This window comes from Fundulus heteroclitus, chromosome 19 (genome assembly GCF_011125445.2).
Source record: "Fundulus heteroclitus isolate FHET01 chromosome 19, MU-UCD_Fhet_4.1, whole genome shotgun sequence".
NCBI lineage: Eukaryota > Metazoa > Chordata > Actinopteri > Cyprinodontiformes > Fundulidae > Fundulus > Fundulus heteroclitus.
Genome location: NC_046379.1, coordinates 4,922,975 through 4,941,758, shown reverse-complemented (window position 1 = coordinate 4,941,758; position 18,784 = coordinate 4,922,975). Strand labels below are relative to the sequence as shown.

General features: G+C 43.0%; 2 protein-coding genes across 2 annotated transcripts in view; both read left to right on the top strand.

Annotated features, from left to right (window-relative positions):
• The first annotated feature begins 378 nt into the window (after nt 1–378).
• Nucleotides 379–12,604, top strand: nipal3 (NIPA like domain containing 3). Its single transcript, XM_036150887.1, has 11 exons — nt 379–633; nt 892–960; nt 2,144–2,315; nt 2,460–2,519; nt 9,162–9,307; nt 9,429–9,525; nt 9,628–9,763; nt 9,849–9,937; nt 10,066–10,129; nt 11,337–11,431; nt 11,516–12,604. Exons 1-11 carry the CDS (start codon nt 595–597, stop codon nt 11,701–11,703), a joined length of 1,155 nt encoding a protein of 384 aa, XP_036006780.1. The 5' UTR covers nt 379–594; the 3' UTR covers nt 11,704–12,604.
• A 931-nt stretch (nt 12,605–13,535) lies between these two features.
• rcan3 (regulator of calcineurin 3) overlaps nt 13,536–18,784 on the top strand; it is a 58,142-nt gene continuing 52,893 nt past the window's right edge. Inside the window, exons 1-2 of the mRNA XM_012864551.3 lie at nt 13,536–13,725; nt 15,736–15,992. Coding sequence (XP_012720005.2) covers nt 15,768–15,992 — 225 coding nt within the window. The 5' untranslated portion in view covers nt 13,536–13,725; nt 15,736–15,767. The remainder of the gene's footprint in view (nt 13,726–15,735; nt 15,993–18,784) is intronic.

Below are 18,784 nucleotides of genomic sequence, written 5' to 3'. Positions count from 1 at the left end.
ACCATCATTGAGCGAGCACATAAGTAATAAAGATCATAAAAAAATTCAAAAACCAGGCACCATAAACATCACACCGTTTACACACCTAAATTGTGTCCTAAATAAAATTATATTAAAACTGTACTAAAGTCAAATAATAAAATAATAACAAAGGGCAATCCTATATTAAATCAAAGTGTTCCAACAAAGATGATAATTTGACAGCAGGTTTGGATTTAGTCAGTCTCAGAGACTTATAATATAAGTCAAAGTCATTTTTCCAATTGCAAAAAGTGGGCTTTTTATTATTAGTAGTAGTAGTATTAATACGGCGTTGACCCCGCCTTTCCGGCGCATCGGGTGCCGGCTGTGGAATGGTGCGCACCCAGGGCAGAGAGCGTCAATTCGTGGCCGAAAGCAGGTGGATCCAGTCCGGAAGTGAGATGTTGCTCCTCCCGAAGATGGTGTCTCCTTTATTTTAAGGGGAGAAAGTCAAAAAATATGAGCGATAGGTGTTGTCGGTCAAACGGAAATCAGCGGAGCGGAAGGAAATATTCCACTGAGTACCAGCTAATTGGGTATGAAATGAAAAGGCGGCTCTGAAATCGAGCAATCATGGACAACAGTCAAACACAACAAGGAGTCTCCTACACGGTGAGACGGCTTCCTTTGTGACCATCGTTTGTTAATCTGTGATCTTTAATAAAGGCTAAAACAACAGTTCTAATGCGGCAGTGGTTAAATCGCTCCGTTCCTCCGGGACGTCAAACCGGTCCCTGAAGGCAGCACGGTGTTGGTAAACAGAAACCAGAATTCAGAAGCGACTTCGCGTTTGTTTTTATGCGTTTAAAAAGCAGATGTCACGTGAACATTTGTGTTTCCCCCAGCTGATCTGGTCTCTTCGTGTTTCAGGACAATCTCATCGGGACTCTGCTGGCCATCTTCGGAGGGGTGATAGTCAGCATTTCCCTGAGTGTCCAGGTACAGTTTCTGTTTCAGCCTGGGACGTTCTAAAACGCTTAACGTGAAAAAGCTTAACGTGGCTTAAGGTAGGAAAACAACGAGGAATCATCACCAAATTTCGCATGGCCATATCTTGTCATGAAGACTTAAGCCTGTCAAAAAGAATAAACCAAAATCCAACGATTATAGAAGATATCTCACATTAACGTTTTCTTCTTCATTGGCGCCTATGGCGAGAAAAAGGCTTAACGTGGTTTAATGTACCTAATCAACGATCAATGATCACCAAATTTCTCTTTCATATTGCTCCTAATAAGCACATAAAACTGTCAAAATGTCAAACCCAAAGTCCAATTATTATGGACGTTATCTAACATTAAGCGTTTCTGCCTCATTGAGGCAAAGGAAAAAGCTTAACGCAATTCAATGCACCTAAACAACGCTCAGTGATCACTAAATTTCTCTCATATATTGTTAAGCACATGAAACTATCAAAAATTAAAACCAAAGTACAATTATTATGGACGTTATATGACATTAAGTATATAGAGGCTGGCTATATGAAAAAACTTAATGTGGTTTAATGTACCTAAACAACGTTCGGTGATCACCAAATTTCTCTCTCATATTGCTCTTCATAAGCACATAAAACTATAAAAAATATCGAACACAATATGAAAGAGAAATTTGGTGATCATTGATCGTTGATTAGGTACATTAAACCACGTTAAGTCTTTTTCTCGCCATAGGCACCAATGAAGAAGAAAACGTTAATGTGAGATATCTTCTATAATCGTTGGATTTCGGTTTATTCTTTTTGACAGGCTTAAGTCTTCATGACAAGATATGGCCATGCGAAATTTGGTGATGATTCCTCGTTGTTTTCCTACCTTAAGCCACGTTAAGCGTTTTTCACGTTAAGCGTTTTAGAATGTCCCCGCACTGGGTCATTAAATCAGCTGTTTCATAATCAGCTGCTTTATAACGCCAGCTGGACCCCACAGGGAAAGACTGTTTTCTGCCTGTTTATCCATGTCTGTCGCATTGATCATCCCGCCTCACCCTCATTGTGTGGCTGACCATCCCAGCTGCATTTCTTTCCCTTTTTTTGTGCAACAGCTTCATCACAATGTGCCAGAAGCTCTTTTTTTGCTCCGGGGCTCCTTTTGAATTATTTGCTGCTCGCCTGCTTGTCTTGCAGAAGCACAGCCATGTGAAACTGGCAGGAACAAAGGAGCAACGCAGCTTCTACGAGACCAAGACCTGGTGGGCTGGTTTTGTGTTCATCTGCATCGGGGAGGGGGCCAACTTCGTGTCCTACGCCTTCGCCCCTATCGCTGTCATAGCCCCCCTCAACGCTGTGTCGGTCCTCAGTGAGTATCTGTCTCTCTGAACGTTGTCACCACTGACTGGAAGGTGAAAAGAAGCCGGTGCTCGCAGGGAAATCTTTTACAGGAACTGTAAGTTTGATCAAAATCAAAACTTGAACCTTTTTTGTTGTTGTTGATGTTTTGCAGCAAGCTCAATTTTGGGGTTTTTGTTCCTGCGCGAGAAATCTAAAGCAAAGGACTTTGCAAGTGAGTAGAACAAAAGACGGACGACCCATGCAAATATTTCAGATCTTGTGCTGCTTCATGCAAATCTGCCCTTGTCTGCTCTTAAAACTGTGAATTGTACAGACTATTTCCCTGGTATGTGTCTAATTATTAGAAGCGTTGTAGTGAATGTGATCACCTTTAAATCGGACCTCCCACACACGGTTAATAGGGCTGAACAATTAATCGCATTTTCAATATAATCACGATTTCAAGAAACGCAATTTTCAAATCGCAGAGTCTGTAATTTTTGGCTATGTAACAATTAGTGAATCAGACACGTCCATTAGGTGTTGGTAAAATGTGTAAAGTGGGTTTGCCTCCACATGGAAGGGAAGACAGTTGCAGCAGTGAGATAATCTAACTTATTACTTGTTTTAGAGTTTATATAATCATACATATTATTAAGTACAGGTCAATCAGTTTAATACATAGACTTGCTTGTTGGTTGGACTTTATCTTCAACAAGGATTGATGTCCAAATCAATTAAAAGCTGTTCTCTTGAACAATATTCTGATTAATAGAAACATTAAAAGTTCTTGTTTTGAATAGTCCTTGTTTACAAACGTCTTTATTTAGACGCCATTTTTGTTGCTTGTGGTTAATGCGGAGAAAAGTCAAAATTGCAATTTTGGTTGAAATATATTGTAGGCAGAACGCAATAATTTCTGCTCTGAGTTTAGATGCTGTGGGTGTTTTAGCAACTAATCCGCACAGCGAGGAAACAAAATGATTTGTTGTTTGTATATGTTTAAAAAGACATGATAAATTAAACTGGAAAAAAAATCTCATTAAATCGCCATATTAAGAAAATCGCAATTAGATTATTTTCCAAAATCGTTCAGCCCTAACGGTTAACCTTGGCAACATCCATCACAGCCCTTTACGCCAGCCAGTCTTTAATTAAATGCGTTGTAGGAACATTATTAAAACTCTAAAGTGCTAGATATGTCAAAGCATCTCTGGTGTGAATAATCTTAGTTCATCATTTTAGAAGTTCAGGAAAACCACCGATCGTTCTCCGTAAGTTGACACTGGATTTGTGTAAAGTTTGAAATGTAGATAAACATGTTAGACTCCATTTTTCTCATTGGTTGTGGCTCGGTATGGGGCCACACCGCCAGGCTACGTTCTCACTGCAGGTCTTGATGCTCAATTTTTTTTGGTGCAATCTGATTTTTTTTTTTTTTTTTTTTTTTAAGTGGCCGTTCATACGACTATTAAATGCGAGCGCCGTCATACTGCTGTCTGAACGGTTCAAGACCGCAAAGCGACACACGTGCGCCAATACTAGAAGGAGACGTCACAGAATCGGAATTGGGCCGTTCACACTGCCGTGAAAAAGACGGATACGAGTCGCATATGGACAAAAAAGATCGGATTTGGGTCACTGCAGTGCGAACATAGCCTAAAGCCCCGTTTACACTAACCTTTTTTAACCATGCAGAGAACGGTCTGAGCTCGGTAACTGAGATAACTATCGAGTGTAAATGGAACGCAAACTGAACTGAACCGTGCCAGACACAACCGGACCGCGCTAAATCTAGACCAGTTCGATAGTAGGGCTCGGCCCGGTTTTTCTCTTGCTCGGTTCTCTATTAACAAAGAGCGCATGAGCAGACCGCGTCATCTCCTTACAGTTAGCTGAGTAATTTTGCGGTTTCAGACATTCATAAAAATACTAGCTTCTTTACCGCGCCACACAGTTACCAGTGATGATTCTTAGCAGCGTGATGAAACTCAACGTCTGTCGTTGTTTCCTGCTTCTGTAAGCCCTGATTAGACGTTCGTTTGTCTTATCCACTTCCCAAAAGCCGACTCTATCAAGTAAATTTACCAAAGGTTGCCATCTTCGCCTGACTCTCCGCAAACAACTAAATTTCACAATTATAACCAAGCATAACTTCCTGATTGTTATGGGTGCCGCCATTTTTATTTGCTTGATTCCCTCCTTCAATCCTAGAGAGCAGTAGTACCGATCAGAGGCTGCGACTTCTTCGGCAGAAGCGTTTAAACGAGGCCGGCCGAATGAAATCCAAGCTCGGTTAATCTGTGAGAGTTGCGTCCAGAGTTACTCCGTGACTTTCTGAAGAGGATTTACTCATTTGCTCGACTGCGTCATAACTTCCTTCATACTAACATATTTAACCATCAGCGTCATGTTCCTTTTCTGAAATGCTTCGTCAGTTTTACACCACACGTGACGGGGTGCAAACTCCCCAAAAACCTCCACTTTTGTCTTGTCAATCCGCAGAATATTTTCCTGAAACTCTCAGCGATCATCAAGATGTGAGCCGTACCTTTTGTGTTAATTTGGTCCGTAGACGTTTCCCATGGAGGTCATTTCTGCCCCGTTTTTTCTCCTAAAACCGACCTCAGCTGAGGCAGGAAGAGCTGCTGAGCTGTAGATGTTGTTCTGGGTTCTGCTGTGACCTCCTGGATGAGTTGTTGATGTGTTTGTGGAGTCATTTTGATAAAGTTTCCCCGCTGTTGCATGTTTTCTCCATTTGAGGATAACGACTCTCACAGAGGTTAACTTTAGTCTCAAAAATGGCTTCATGGCTGTTACCTGACCGGCAATGACGGTTTTTTAGCTGTTCTCACATTTCCAGTGATCGGCGCGTGATGCATAGCGTTTTAAGATGTTGTGGCCTACTTCGTGTTGTCAGTCAGGTCCTGGCAGTAATGAAGGCAAGGCAAATTTATTTATATAGCACAATTCAGTACAGAGACAATGCAAAGTGCTTTACATGATTAAAATATAGGAATAAAAGCAAGTAGGGATAGAATGTAGAAACAAAAAGGAACATTAAAAACAGTAAAACAGTTTAACTAGAGCATTCAAAGGCAATTTCAAACAAATGTGTTTTTAATCTTGATTTAAAGGAACTCAGGCTTTCAGCACTTTTTCTGGAAGTTTGTTCCAGATCAGTGGAGCATAGGAACTAAATGCTGCTTCTCCATGTCTGGTTCTGGTTCTGGTTCTGCAGAGCAGGCTGGAGCCAGAAGACCTGAGTGGTCTGGAGGGTTGATGCCCTGATAACAAGTCTGTGATGGATTTAGGTGCTAATTCAGGGATTTATAGACTAACAGAAGGATTTTAAAGTTTATTCTCTGAGATACAGGGAGCCATGGAAGGACTTCAGAACCGGGTCCATGTTCTCTACGTTCTTAGTCTTAGTGAGGACTTCAGAACCGGGTCCATGTTCTCTACGTTCTTAGTCTTAGTGAGGACTTCAGAACCGGGTCCATGTTCTCTACGTTCTTAGTCTTAGTGAGGACTTCAGAACCGGGTTCATGTTCTCTACGTTCTTAGTTTTAGTGAGGACTTCAGAACCGGGTCCATGTTCTCTACGTTCTTAGTCTTGTTGAGGACTTCAGAACCGGGTCCATGTTCTCTACGTTCTTAGTCTTAGTGAGGACTTCAGAACCGGGTTCATGTTCTCTACGTTCTTAGTCTTAGTGAGGACTTCAGAACCGGGTTCATGTTCTCTACAATCTTAGTTTTAGTGAGGACTTCAGAACCGGGTCCATGTTCTCTACGTTCTTAGTCTTAGTGGAAGGACTTCAGAACCGGGTCCATGTTCTCTACGTTCTTAGTTTTAGTGAGGACTTCAGAACCGGGTCCATGTTCTCTACGTTCTTAGTCTTAGTGAGGACTTCAGAACCGGGTCCATGTTCTCTACGTTCTTAGTCTTAGTGAGGACTTCAGAACCGGGTTCATGTTCTCTACGTTCTTAGTCTTAGTGAGGACTTCAGAACCGGGTTCATGTTCTCTACAATCTTAGTTTTAGTGAGGACTTCAGAACCGGGTCCATGTTCTCTACGTTCTTAGTCTTAGTGGAAGGACTTCAGAACCGGGTCCATGTTCTCTACGTTCTTAGTCTTAGTGGAAGGACTTCAGAACCGGGTCCATGTTCTCTACGTTCTTAGTCTTAGTAAGGACTTCAGAACCGGGTTCATGTTCTCTACGTTCTTAGTCTTAGTGAGGACTTCAGAACCGGGTTCATGTTCTCTACAATCTTAGTTTTAGTGAGGACTTCAGAACCGGGTCCATGTTCTCTACGTTCTTAGTCTTAGTGGAAGGACTTCAGAACCGGGTCCATGTTCTCTACGTTCTTAGTCTTAGTGAGGACTTCAGAACCGGGTTCATGTTCTCTACGTTCTTAGTCTTAGTGAGGACTTCAGAACCGGGTTCATGTTCTCTACAATCTTAGTTTTAGTGAGGACTTCAGAACCGGGTCCATGTTCTCTACGTTCTTAGTCTTAGTGGAAGGACTTCAGAACCGGGTCCATGTTCTCTACTTTCTTAGTCTTAGTGAGGACTTCAGAACCGGGTCCATGTTCTCTACAATCTTAGTTTTAGTGAGGACTTCAGAACCGGGTCCATGTTCTCTACGTTCTTAGTCTTAGTGGAAGGACTTCAGAACCGGGTCCATGTTCTCTACGTTCTTAGTCTTAGTGGAAGGACTTCAGAACCGGGTCCATGTTCTCTACGTTCTTAGTCTTAGTGAGGACTTCAGAACCGGGTTCATGTTCTCTACGTTCTTAGTCTTAGTGAGGACTTCAGAACCGGGTTCATGTTCTCTACAATCTTAGTTTTAGTGAGGACTTCAGAACCGGGTCCATGTTCTCTACGTTCTTAGTCTTAGTGGAAGGACTTCAGAACCGGGTCCATGTTCTCTACTTTCTTAGTCTTAGTGAGGACTTCAGAACCGGGTCCATGTTCTCTACAATCTTAGTTTTAGTGAGGACTTCAGAACCGGGTCCATGTTCTCTACGTTCTTAGTCTTAGTGGAAGGACTTCAGAACCGGGTCCATGTTCTCTACGTTCTTAGTCTTAGTGAGGACTTCAGAACCGGGTTCATGTTCTCTACGTTCTTAGTCTTAGTGAGGACTTCAGAACCGGGTCCATGTTCTCTACGTTCTTAGTCTTAGTGAGGACTTCAGAACCGGGTCCATGTTCTCTACGTTCTTAGTCTTAGTGAGGACTTCAGAACCGGGTCCATGTTCTCTACGTTCTTAGTCTTAGTGAGGACTTCAGAACCGGGTTCATGTTCTCTACGTTCTTAGTCTTAGTGAGGACTTCAGAACCGGGTTCATGTTCTCTACAATCTTAGTTTTAGTGAGGACTTCAGAACCGGGTCCATGTTCTCTACGTTCTTAGTCTTAGTGAGGACTTCAGAACCGGGTCCATGTTCTCTACGTTCTTAGTCTTAGTGAGGACTTCAGAACCGGGTTCATGTTCTCTACAATCTTAGTTTTAGTGAGGACTTCAGAACCGGGTTCATGTTCTCTACGTTCTTAGTCTTAGTGAGGACTTCAGAACCGGGTCCATGTTCTCTACGTTCTTAGTCTTAGTGGAAGGACTTCAGAACCGGGTCCATGTTCTCTACTTTCTTAGTGTTAGTGAGGACTTCAGAACCGGGTCCATGTTCTCTACGTTCTTAGTCTTAGTGGAAGGACTTCAGAACCGGGTCCATGTTCTCTACGTTCTTAGTCTTAGTGAGGACTTCAGAACCGGGTTCATGTTCTCTACGTTCTTAGTCTTAGTGAGGACTTCAGAACCGGGTCCATGTTCTCTACGTTCTTAGTCTTAGTGAGGACTTCAGAACCGGGTCCATGTTCTCTACGTTCTTAGTCTTAGTGAGGACTTCAGAACCGGGTCCATGTTCTCTACGTTCTTAGTCTTAGTGAGGACTTCAGAACCGGGTTCATGTTCTCTACGTTCTTAGTCTTAGTGAGGACTTCAGAACCGGGTCCATGTTCTCTACGTTCTTAGTCTTAGTGAGGACTTCAGAACCGGGTCCATGTTCTCTACGTTCTTAGTCTTAGTGAGGACTTCAGAACCGGGTCCATGTTCTCTACGTTCTTAGTCTTAGTGAGGACTTCAGAACCGGGTCCATGTTCTCTACGTTCTTAGTCTTAGTGAGGACTTCAGAACCGGGTCCATGTTCTCTACGTTCTTAGTCTTAGTGAGGACTTCAGAACCGGGTCCATGTTCTCTACGTTCTTAGTCTTAGTGAGGACTTCAGAACCGGGTTCATGTTCTCTACGTTCTTAGTCTTAGTGAGGACTTCAGAACCGGGTTCATGTTCTCTACAATCTTAGTTTTAGTGAGGACTTCAGAACCGGGTCCATGTTCTCTACGTTCTTAGTCTTAGTGAGGACTTCAGAACCGGGTCCATGTTCTCTACGTTCTTAGTCTTAGTGAGGACGCGGGCAGCAGGTTCTGGATCAGCTGCAGCGTTCTGATCCACTTTTTAGGAAGTCCTGTGAAAACACCGTTGCAGTGATCAGTTCTACTAAAGATAAACATGGATTAGTTTTTCTAGATCCTGCTGAGACATCAGTCTCTTGATCTCTCCTCTGTTGGTCCAAAGATTATTACTTCAGTTTTGTTTTTATTCAATTGAGGCCCTGGGGTGGCTGGTGAAATTCCTAGAATTGTGGTCAGTCACAGTTAGTGAAGGGATTGCTTCTTCAGGTGGGCTGTGGTTGGTTTGGATTGCTTTTATTCTACGTTTTATGTTTTTTTTCTCAGACTGTTTTTTTTTTTTTTCTCTCTCACATTGAAACTCGTTTGAAACGTGAAACCATTCCTGCGCTCTGTGATTTTCAAGAGAACCACGGGCTTACCTTCCTGGGCTACGTTCTCATCATCGGAGGGACGTATCTGTTTGTGTCTTTCGGACCAAACTCTCACGAGAAGCTCCAAGCGAGGAACATCGTGAAGCACATCGTGGGCTGGCCCGTCCTCCTGTATTTGGTGAGTTATTTCCGCCGTGAAGAAAGCAGATTTACGTTTAACCAGTATTCTGTAACCAGCGGCGTTGTTTTTTTTTTTCGGGTTGTCTGCATTGACTCCATGTGCGTTGTTGCCCTGACAGCTCCTGGAGATCATCGCGTTCTGCCTGCTGTTGTACTTCTACAAACAGCGCAGTGCTAACTACCTTGTTGTTGTTCTGCTGCTCGCTGCCTTACTGGGTGAGTCCTCCTGCGTTTACAGGCGGTCGTCTTTTTAAAATCTAGCTTTTAATCGCACCTTGTTAGAATAAGATTTCCACCACTTGCCGTCTTCTGGCACAGGCTCGGTGACGGTCATAACGGTCAAGGCGGTTTCTGGCATGCTGCTTCTCACCCTGGAGGGCTCCATGCAGCTCGACTACCCCATCTTCAGCGTCATGTTCGTGTGCATGGTGGCGTCCGTCGTCTTCCAGGCCAGGTGAGGGCGCAGAGGCGTTGGAAAGCGTTGAAATTCGCTGGTCGTTGTTGTGTTTTAACTGTTCGTCTTGCTGCTGTCTTCCCAGGTTTCTTTCCCAGGCGTGTAACCTGCACGACTCCTCTCTGGCCGCCTGCGTCAACTACATCTTCTCCACCGTGTTCGCAGTGGTGGCCGGTAAGTCGCCGCTTTTTTGTGTCTGCGAATATTTCTCTTGGTTTGCTGCAGAGCGAAAGATCCGGCAACGGCTCCTGATCTGCACGACAGATGCAGGCTGTAGAAAATCTCGTCTTCTCTGTCTGTAGGCGCCGTCTTCTACTTGGAGTTCCAGAATGAAGACGTCCTTCACATCTGCATGTTTCTGCTTGGGTAAGTGACTGGGCCTTTTAGTACACTGCAAAAAGGGGGAAAAAGTAAAATTTAGGTGAAATAGGTGTATTTACCTTGATTTGAGCAGGTAAATAATCTTATTTGCCAAAGGAATGGGATGTTTGCACTTAAATTGGAAAACAACTCATCTCCATCTTCTTATTTCAAGTGCAGTATATTTAATCATCTTATTTTTTAGGTCTTAAATACTTATTCCACTTTTTTTTTTTTGCTGTAAAATATTTAGATAAACATGCAGCATTTTCCTTCCACTTCATATTTATGTGTAACCTGACTCTCGCCAGCTGTATGTCGCTCCGCCTAGCTCCACTCACATCCATTTGGGACCTCTCCCATAGAAAGTGATTTCTCCAACCAATTTTATGGTCTGGCCAATCAGGACGCAGGGCTGGAGTTTCATAGATGTGACGTAGTGGAGAAGCGACCGTGACGTGAGACTGTTTTGATAGCAATGGCGGCTCGTCGAGGAAGCAAGCGTTAACATTGATGCTGCTATTTCTTCCTTGTTGTCCAATCTACCTAATATTGTTTCATTAAAAGAACATCAGAGAACGGCTCTGAAGGCTTTTGTTGGTGGAAACGATGTTTTCGCCCTTCTCCCGACCGGATTTGGCAAGTTTTGTTAACCGCGCCCCTGAGCGGTTAGCGGTTAGCGCAAACCATATTAGGAGGCCTTTAGTCCTCAACGCGGTCGGCCCGGAATCGACTCCGACCCGCGGCGCTTTGCCGCCTGTCTTCCCCCCCTTCCTGTCAGCTCACTGTCAATAAAACGCCACTAGAGCCGCAAACACATTAAAAAAAAAAAAAATAATAATTTCTGCGTCGCTATCATTAGCATCACGGGTTAGCTTCGGTGTGAGTGGTAGAAATAGCACATCGATAAAGATGACAGACAAGTAGCTTATCCAATCATATGCAAGGAGTTTTGATAAGGCCCAGCCTTCAATAAAGGCAATTCCTATGGATCATTCCCAGATGTATGTGAGTGAAGCTAGGCGGAGTGAAATACAGCTGGCGAGAGTCAGGTTAATTTATGTGCTACTCTGGTCAGCATTAGTATAAGCCTACTATCTCAGTTCAGTCCATTTACTATTTAAAATGAAAACAGTTTATGTGGAAACGACAGTATCATTGTTAGTTTAAAAAAAAAAATTAAAATGTTTTTTGTTTTTTTGTGTGTGTGCAGGTCTGCATTGTGTTTCCTCGGCGTCTTCCTCGTCACCAAGTACAGGAAAAAGGCCAAGCTGTTTGAGCCGTATGTCACCATGGATGTGGCCAAGGGTTTGTATTAAAACTAAACGTTAAACTCCACATACAGCAGGTCAGTGTGGACCGCCGCTCACGTGTGTTTGTCTCTGGGCTCAGGCGTGCCGACCATTCACGACAACGGCCTCGTGGTCCAGCCGGACTACAACGGCTCCTTCTCCTACGGCGCTCTGGTTAACAACGACGGCGTGGCCCCCGCTACGCTGCCGGTCAACCTGGAACATCCAGCGGTGACCGTGAGAGGCACAGATTCGCCTCCTGGTCGGACCAACCTGAAGATGGATTGAAACTTGTTGCTGCCTCATAAAAAAAAACAAAAAACAAACCTCCTAGATGGGTGTTTTTACAAACCTCTAATTTCCAGTGTCGCCTTAAATTCTCACACATGCTTCCTATTTATATCCAGAACCAAACTTGTCAGGGGAAAGCTTTCCTAAAGGACTTATTTACTGTTTTAAATGGAATAAGCTCATTTTTTTTTTTCTAATTTCTGCTCCCTCACTACCTCCCTGGATGTAGTTTGGGGTTTTCTGTCTGTAAAAGAACATTTAGGGGTGGGGATGTCTGGATGAGCTCAAACTGGTGAAGCTGGCATATCTCTGTATATATTTTAACAGTTGTCTCATTTGTGAACGCTGCGTGCGTAAAAGACTTGTTGATCTCAGAGGAACCAAAGATTGGTGGCAGAGTGAAGTAACTTATTACTTTTGTTTATTCCCCTGTTAAAGTTTTCTGTCATCTTTGAAAAAAAAAAACACACTAAGCAGTGACTTCCACAGAAATATTGTGTCTGTACCGCGCAGTTTTGTTACAAGGGCTTCCCTGTTCTTCCAGTAAATATTTGTACTAATCATAAACGGCAGAGTTTTGACCCAACAGTGTAAAGTTGCAGCGCTGCAGCTTTACACTGTTGGGTGTCTTTACTTTGAATAACTCTGTTTTTAAATGAAGTTCTTCATGTTGGGACTACTGTGACCATTTGATGTATTTATTGCTGACGTATTATGTCTCGGTCTGATTTTTAACGTACTATTTAAGTGAAGCTTGTTGCTGCAATAATTCAGGGTAAGACTGCATGATAAAACAGGTTCAGATCTGTTGGTGTTTGAATAAACATAAGGTTTAAATATTTTTTTCTAAGGTGTAATTTAACCAAATAAGGAAAATAAAATGCATCTTTTTATCATAGTGTAAACTTTTCTAATGATACCTCTAGTATCAGTTGTGGCATGTTTACAAAGTCTTTTTTTTTTCAGGGTTTATGATCTGTTAAAAATCCCTTAAAAAAAGAAAATAATTTATTATAAAATCAAGAGAGAAATCTTAAGATCCTTAAGATTGTCAAATTATTCATGGTCTTGATTATTTTCCAGGTTAGCAGTGCATCCATAGATGTCAGTGTATTTGACCAGGACTATAAGTCATAGAACATCGCAATATAACTGAAGTGGAAAGTCCACAAAGGGCTACGAATCAAACAAAGAACATTTATATTGTTGCAAACCAGCAGCACAATAACATTTGGTTTTACAGAGGTTTTAAGACGGGGTTAGTTTCTCAAGCGATCTCCCAAGCTTTGAACATCTCCCAGAGGTCTCTTCAAACCTCTGCGAGAAGATATATATATATATATATATATATATATATATATATATATATATATATATATTGCATGTTTTGCCTCATTTTATTTTGTATCACGAGAAAACATGCGGATAAGCAAGATACATCCAATCTTGGAGTGGATGGAAAACATTTTTTATCAAATGAATGCAAAGAGCATATTTTCCCTTAGATAAATGAATGCATCGGTAAAAATACTCAGGTGCAGGTGCAACAGGTAGATCCTGCAAAGTGATCAGCCTGTAAATCTTTAAGCACACTAAGCTCATCTTAACTCAGCGGGACGCGCAGTGAACAGACTTCCAGTTGGACTGATGACGTGACGCACTGAGACGTCCTTGCCAAGCATTTAAAGCAGTTTACAGCAGGGGCCACTTTCGGCTCCACGTTCTCCACCAATCCTGCCGCGGAGCCTCCTCCCCCTTCCCCGCAGCCCGGTTGGCCGCTACGCGCCGCCGCCGGCCCCTCATTGGCTCCACCTGCGCGCCCCGGCGGCGGCGGGGTGGTTTTGCGCGGCGATCACGCCCAATGGCCATCCGCGGACGACAAACGCCCACGCATCCGACGACACCCACGAAAATAAGAGCGTCACCAATCCGGTTCATTCAGCAAAAAGTCACGGGAAGATTGCGATTTGCTTCCGTTTGCGATGGAGCGTCCTGGTCACTTTCACTGACGGCGGCGCGGTGAGTGATGATGAGGCTGGAGCTTTTGGATTTGACGCCATCAGAGAGAAGCTGACACAGAGACTTCATAATTTATGTGCGGATTAGTTTAAACTTTTGGATAAAAAAAAAAGCAGCTATAATCAAGCTGCAAGACGAAGGAACAAGCTGCCGGTCTGGTATTTCCGCTTGTGACGGCCGTGCGGGAGCTAGACGGGCTGCAGATCGTTTTCTCCGGCTCCTTTGCGAGCATTTAAGCGACTCTCCTGGTCCCATTTTTAGGAAATGAATACATTTATATGAACAGACATCAGTCACCTTCGTTCTGGATATTTTGCGTGCAGCATCTAAACGCGCTGCAGTCGCTTAAAGAGCGCCGCTGTGAAATGTTTAACTGTTTGCCACTAGGTGGCGCTCCTCTCCCGATCCAACGTCGATCGTTTGTTCCAACTAATGAAAGTGATCAAAAGGGTCAGGACAGGTAACCTACAGGTGCGTCTCAGCAAATTAAAATGTCACCGAAACGTTTATTTTATTTAGGTAATTCAGTTTTTTTTTTATGACATTTATCGTCGAGATTTGCACTCAGATTAATGTATTCCAAGCACTTAAGTCTGTTATTTATAATCATGGTTCACAGGTAATGACAACCCTAAAATGTATCTTCTCTTAAGATTAGAATAAGGCCAATAAAAGGGAGGTTTTTATAGAGAAACTGCTGATAAACATACCGTGTACACTAAATTATGAGGTCGACACCTGGATGGGTATGGATTTATACATCGATGCAGCCTAACCTGTGGTTCTGCTCAGGTGTTCAGGAAGCCCAGCTTGTGGTAATAGTCGCCTCATCTGCATTGTCGGGTTTGGTGTCTCTCATGTTCCACTTGACAACAAGTCAAGTTAAAAAGATTAAAAAGGAGAGTAACTAAGTAAAATAACATTTTAAATGCGGCTCCCTGGAGGCTTGTGCTGGTTTTTGAACAGACTTGAGGGCCCCACATACGGTCCTTGGGGGCTACCTGGTGCCCGCGGGCCCCACGTTGGTAACCCCTGCTCTAGGCGAGGTCATTGAACCAGCTTTTGGTACCTTTGGCAGTGTGGGTCGGTACCACCAGGTCCGGTTGAAAATGAAATCAACGTCTCCATAAAGCTTGTCAGCAGAAGGAAGCATGAAGTGCTCTAAAATGACCATCATGAAAACTAGCTTAGAAAATCCCCTCCCACTGTGGGGAACCTCAAGCTACCTAGATCTTGACTTCCAAATTAAATAATAATTATATTTTTTAAAAAAACATTAGAAAACAGGACTGTGGGCCGATGAGCTCCAGTCCTTTTTTCTCCTTTTGACGCTTCTGATCTTGCTTCTGCTTCAGGAGTTTTCTATCGGTTGTAGATATAAACCGATGTCTGGAGTTTTCTGACTTCATCTGCAGTCTATGCCCTGTGAATCTGCGCTAAACTCTTGATTTGGCTTCGCTGCACAATCCTCTTTAAGCTGCATTTATTCCTGTCACTTGTGAACCTTTTTTATCCCACTTTCCTTCTGCTCATCTCTCCATTAATACGCCTGTGAACAGCCAGGTCTTTAAACATCGGCCTTTAGTGGCTTACAGTGACCGTCCGCTGCACAACTGTGAAGTCAGTCTCTGTTATCATGCATAACAAGAACATGACATATTTGTGTTTTTAAGAATAGCCTTTTATTCAAAATTCTGGAGACGTCATCAAGATTTCTAGAAAGCAACTATTTAAATTAGTATAGCGACGATATTCTAATTTATTGTGATGAACCTGCAACTATTATTCAACACTTTCCTGCTCCTTTAATAACTTTTATTATTAAGATAAAAAAACAAGATTTTCTTTACTCAAAGATTGAATCAAAGGGCATGTTCATCAAGGTTCTGGCAGATTGGAACAAAACAGCTGAAAAACTGAAAATGTAATGAAACATATATTAGTTGTTGTTTTTTTGTTACTTCCTACTTACTTTCAGACATTTCCATGTTTCATCTTCTTATTTCTCAGCTCCAGCAGTAATCGCCTGCCAAGGATTCAACATGCTCCGAGAGAACTTTAAGGCGTGGAGCAACGGCTCGGAGGCTTACAGCAGTGATCCTGAGGAGGACGAGGAGGAGGAGGAGGACGAGGAAGAGGAGGACATGGTGTTCGGGGAGAGCGACCAGGATGGCATGGCGGAGGAGATGATGGACCTGAGTGACCTTCCCTCAGCGCTCTTTGCGTGCAGCGTCCACGAAGCCGTGTTTGAGCAGGACGCACACCGGGTGAGACGCTGCCTTCTGCCTCACATTTCTGACGAGTGTGTGTTTTTTTTTGTTTTTTTGAGTCAACGCCTCAGTTTGTTCATGTTTGAGTCATCTCTTCTGCCGTCTCAGTCGGTCCAAGATTAAAAATCCCAGCAACACGTGCGGGGTGCTACTCGGCTTGTTCTCCTGTCTCAAGCTGCTCTGCTGCAAACACACACACACACACAAACACACACACACACACACACACACACACACCTGATGCTGCTCAAATTTATTTAGCAGGAGACACGAATGCAGGTCAACGGATTACAACATGGCTTGCACAGAACCGAGAGGCACATTCGGGGCTTAATCCATCTGTCTGTGCATATCATTCTATCATCAGCCCATGCTGCATGTTATTCATGCCCAATTATGTCTGTGCAGTAGATTTCCCTACAGGCTTCATGCAAAAGCCCCCGCACATGCATGCTGCACACAGACAAAAACAGATTTTTGCCTCTAGAGGACGTGTTGTGTGTCTTTTCTTCCTTTTTTTTTTTTTTTTTTTTTTTTTCCCTACAGCTTGATCAAACTCCTGAAGGTTCAGGATCATTGGATTCTGTTTTTCTGGAGGAGGATGCAAAGAAAATACGTGTAATTTTCTGCCCCCTAATCTAATTAGGCTGTCCTGAGCTTCATCATCCTTCCAGCTGGCATCCTCAGACCTCTCCTCCTTCCTGTCAGGTCCATCCATCTCCCTCCTTCTACTGTATCCTCCTATCAGAGCTCTCCAGCTCGTCTCCCCGCATGACAATATCGCTCGTTAACTTTTTTTTTTTTTCTTCCCCTCCCTCCCCTTCTCGATTGATCCACTTTTTGTTGAAATACAAAGCAGAGAGGCTAAATTTGGCTCTCGCACAGAATCCCATTAAATGAATCACTCCTGCTTTGTGAGGTTGCTGTTTGTACACCCGTTGCTCCTGGCGGGGGAGTCCGCCCCCCCCCCCTTTTTTTTTTTTTTTTTCTTCCCACTCCGCTCGTTTTGCCTCCTCACTTCATTACGATTCACTCTCTGGCTTTTAAGTGGAAATGACACCTACACACACTTCAGACAGCAACATGTCAACGGAGCGTGCTCTGTGGGTTCCAGTCAAACAAGCTGGACTAAAAATATAAGTTGAGACATTTGTTTAACTTGGTAAACGAGGAGTGATGGGTGCTGCTGTTAGAGTCAAACATGGACCCCACATTGATGCTTTCGCCTTCATTCATCTTCTTCACATTAAACCCTCTGGAAGAATTTGGAAAACCTCGTAGCTTTTCTGTTTGCTTAAAAAAAAAAAAACACATGACGACTTTGAATACGTTGTCTGTTCCTTCTGTGATGAACAAGAACATTGCAACCTACTTTTTAACATTTTTTTGTTGTTGTTGTTGTCTTTTGGCTCTTGTCTTTCTCCCGGCGCAGACATTACTTTCTGCGTCTGTTCTCAAAAGCCTGCATGCTGGAGGACGCGTCGTCTCCGTAATCACGCTCTTTTTGAAGGAGAGGGGGACAGGCGGCATACGTGAAAGAGGAAGGGCCCGTGCATCTATCAGAAGCTCTTTGCACGCTGTAAAAGCCTTCCTTGCTTTCTTTTGCGCTGGCACACTTTTTTTTACTTTTTATTGATGCTTTTTCCTCTCTTGACCTGCTTTGAGCTGAAACAGAGATGCGCTGAAAGTGCCCGCTCTTCCAAGAGACTGGATTGTCCCAATGATATAAATGGGGCTGTTGCTTGTTTACCGATTTAAGTGAGTCCTCCTGATCAGAACAGAGCTGCAGCACAGCACTTAACGACCCGAATTATGCTTTTTATTCTGTTTGTTCTCCCGTGTGGCATTTGATGTGAAGCTTGTGGTTTTTTGATATGAAATTTCTCAAAAAGGACAGAATCTCTGGATCTTCCACGAGGTTCAGGGAAGTTTCTCCCTTATATTTCAGAATAACATAATTTAAATTTGCATGAAAAGGATTTATTTTCTGGGACTGAAATGGGGGGGAACTGAAGTACATCTCAACTAGTTTGCCATCCTGTTGTTGTTTTGATGTCTGTCCAAAACCTTTGTACATTTTGTTGTAAAGTTATTCCAAAAAAAGGTAAAAAACAAAACAAAGCATTGAGAAAGCTTCCTGGAGAGGAAGCGAAACGTCTTCAACTACGGAAAACAAGTCCAGTTGCTTTGTTTTTTACCTTTTTTTGGAATGACCATGACCTGGATGACTGAGAATCTTCACCAGCATGTTGTAAAGTTAGTTAAGCATTTCTATGTTTTAATTTAGGATTTATTTAGTGCCTCATTGCCGGCATAGTACTACATCCCCTTAATGCAACACAGCAGCCAGTGTTGATTCAGATTTGGACGTGACGGATTGCCAAAGTTAAAAGTATCGGGGGTTGGGGGGGGGACGTGTGTTTGGGCAGAGTGATAACCCAAGGTGGTTTCTGTGTGTGCTGAGAAAAAGGTCAGAGACGCCATTAAAGATCGTTCCATATAGTGCCCGGTGTATATCAGGCCTAATCAGCAATGAGCAAAGCTTTCACTGCGGCTCCTGCTGTTCTCTGGCTGAGCGACGCTTTGTCCACAATCAGGGCAATCAAGCAGCTGCAACCATTATGTAACACGAAGTAGTCAGAGCTTTTTTTTTTTTTTTTTTTTTTTTACCTTTTACAAGCAATAAAAAATTCTAAATATTTATCATTTGAGTTATGATATTGTAATAGGAGTATTGTACGTTTCTGCTATTATCAATTGCATCAACGGAAACTTAGATTTCTATTTTT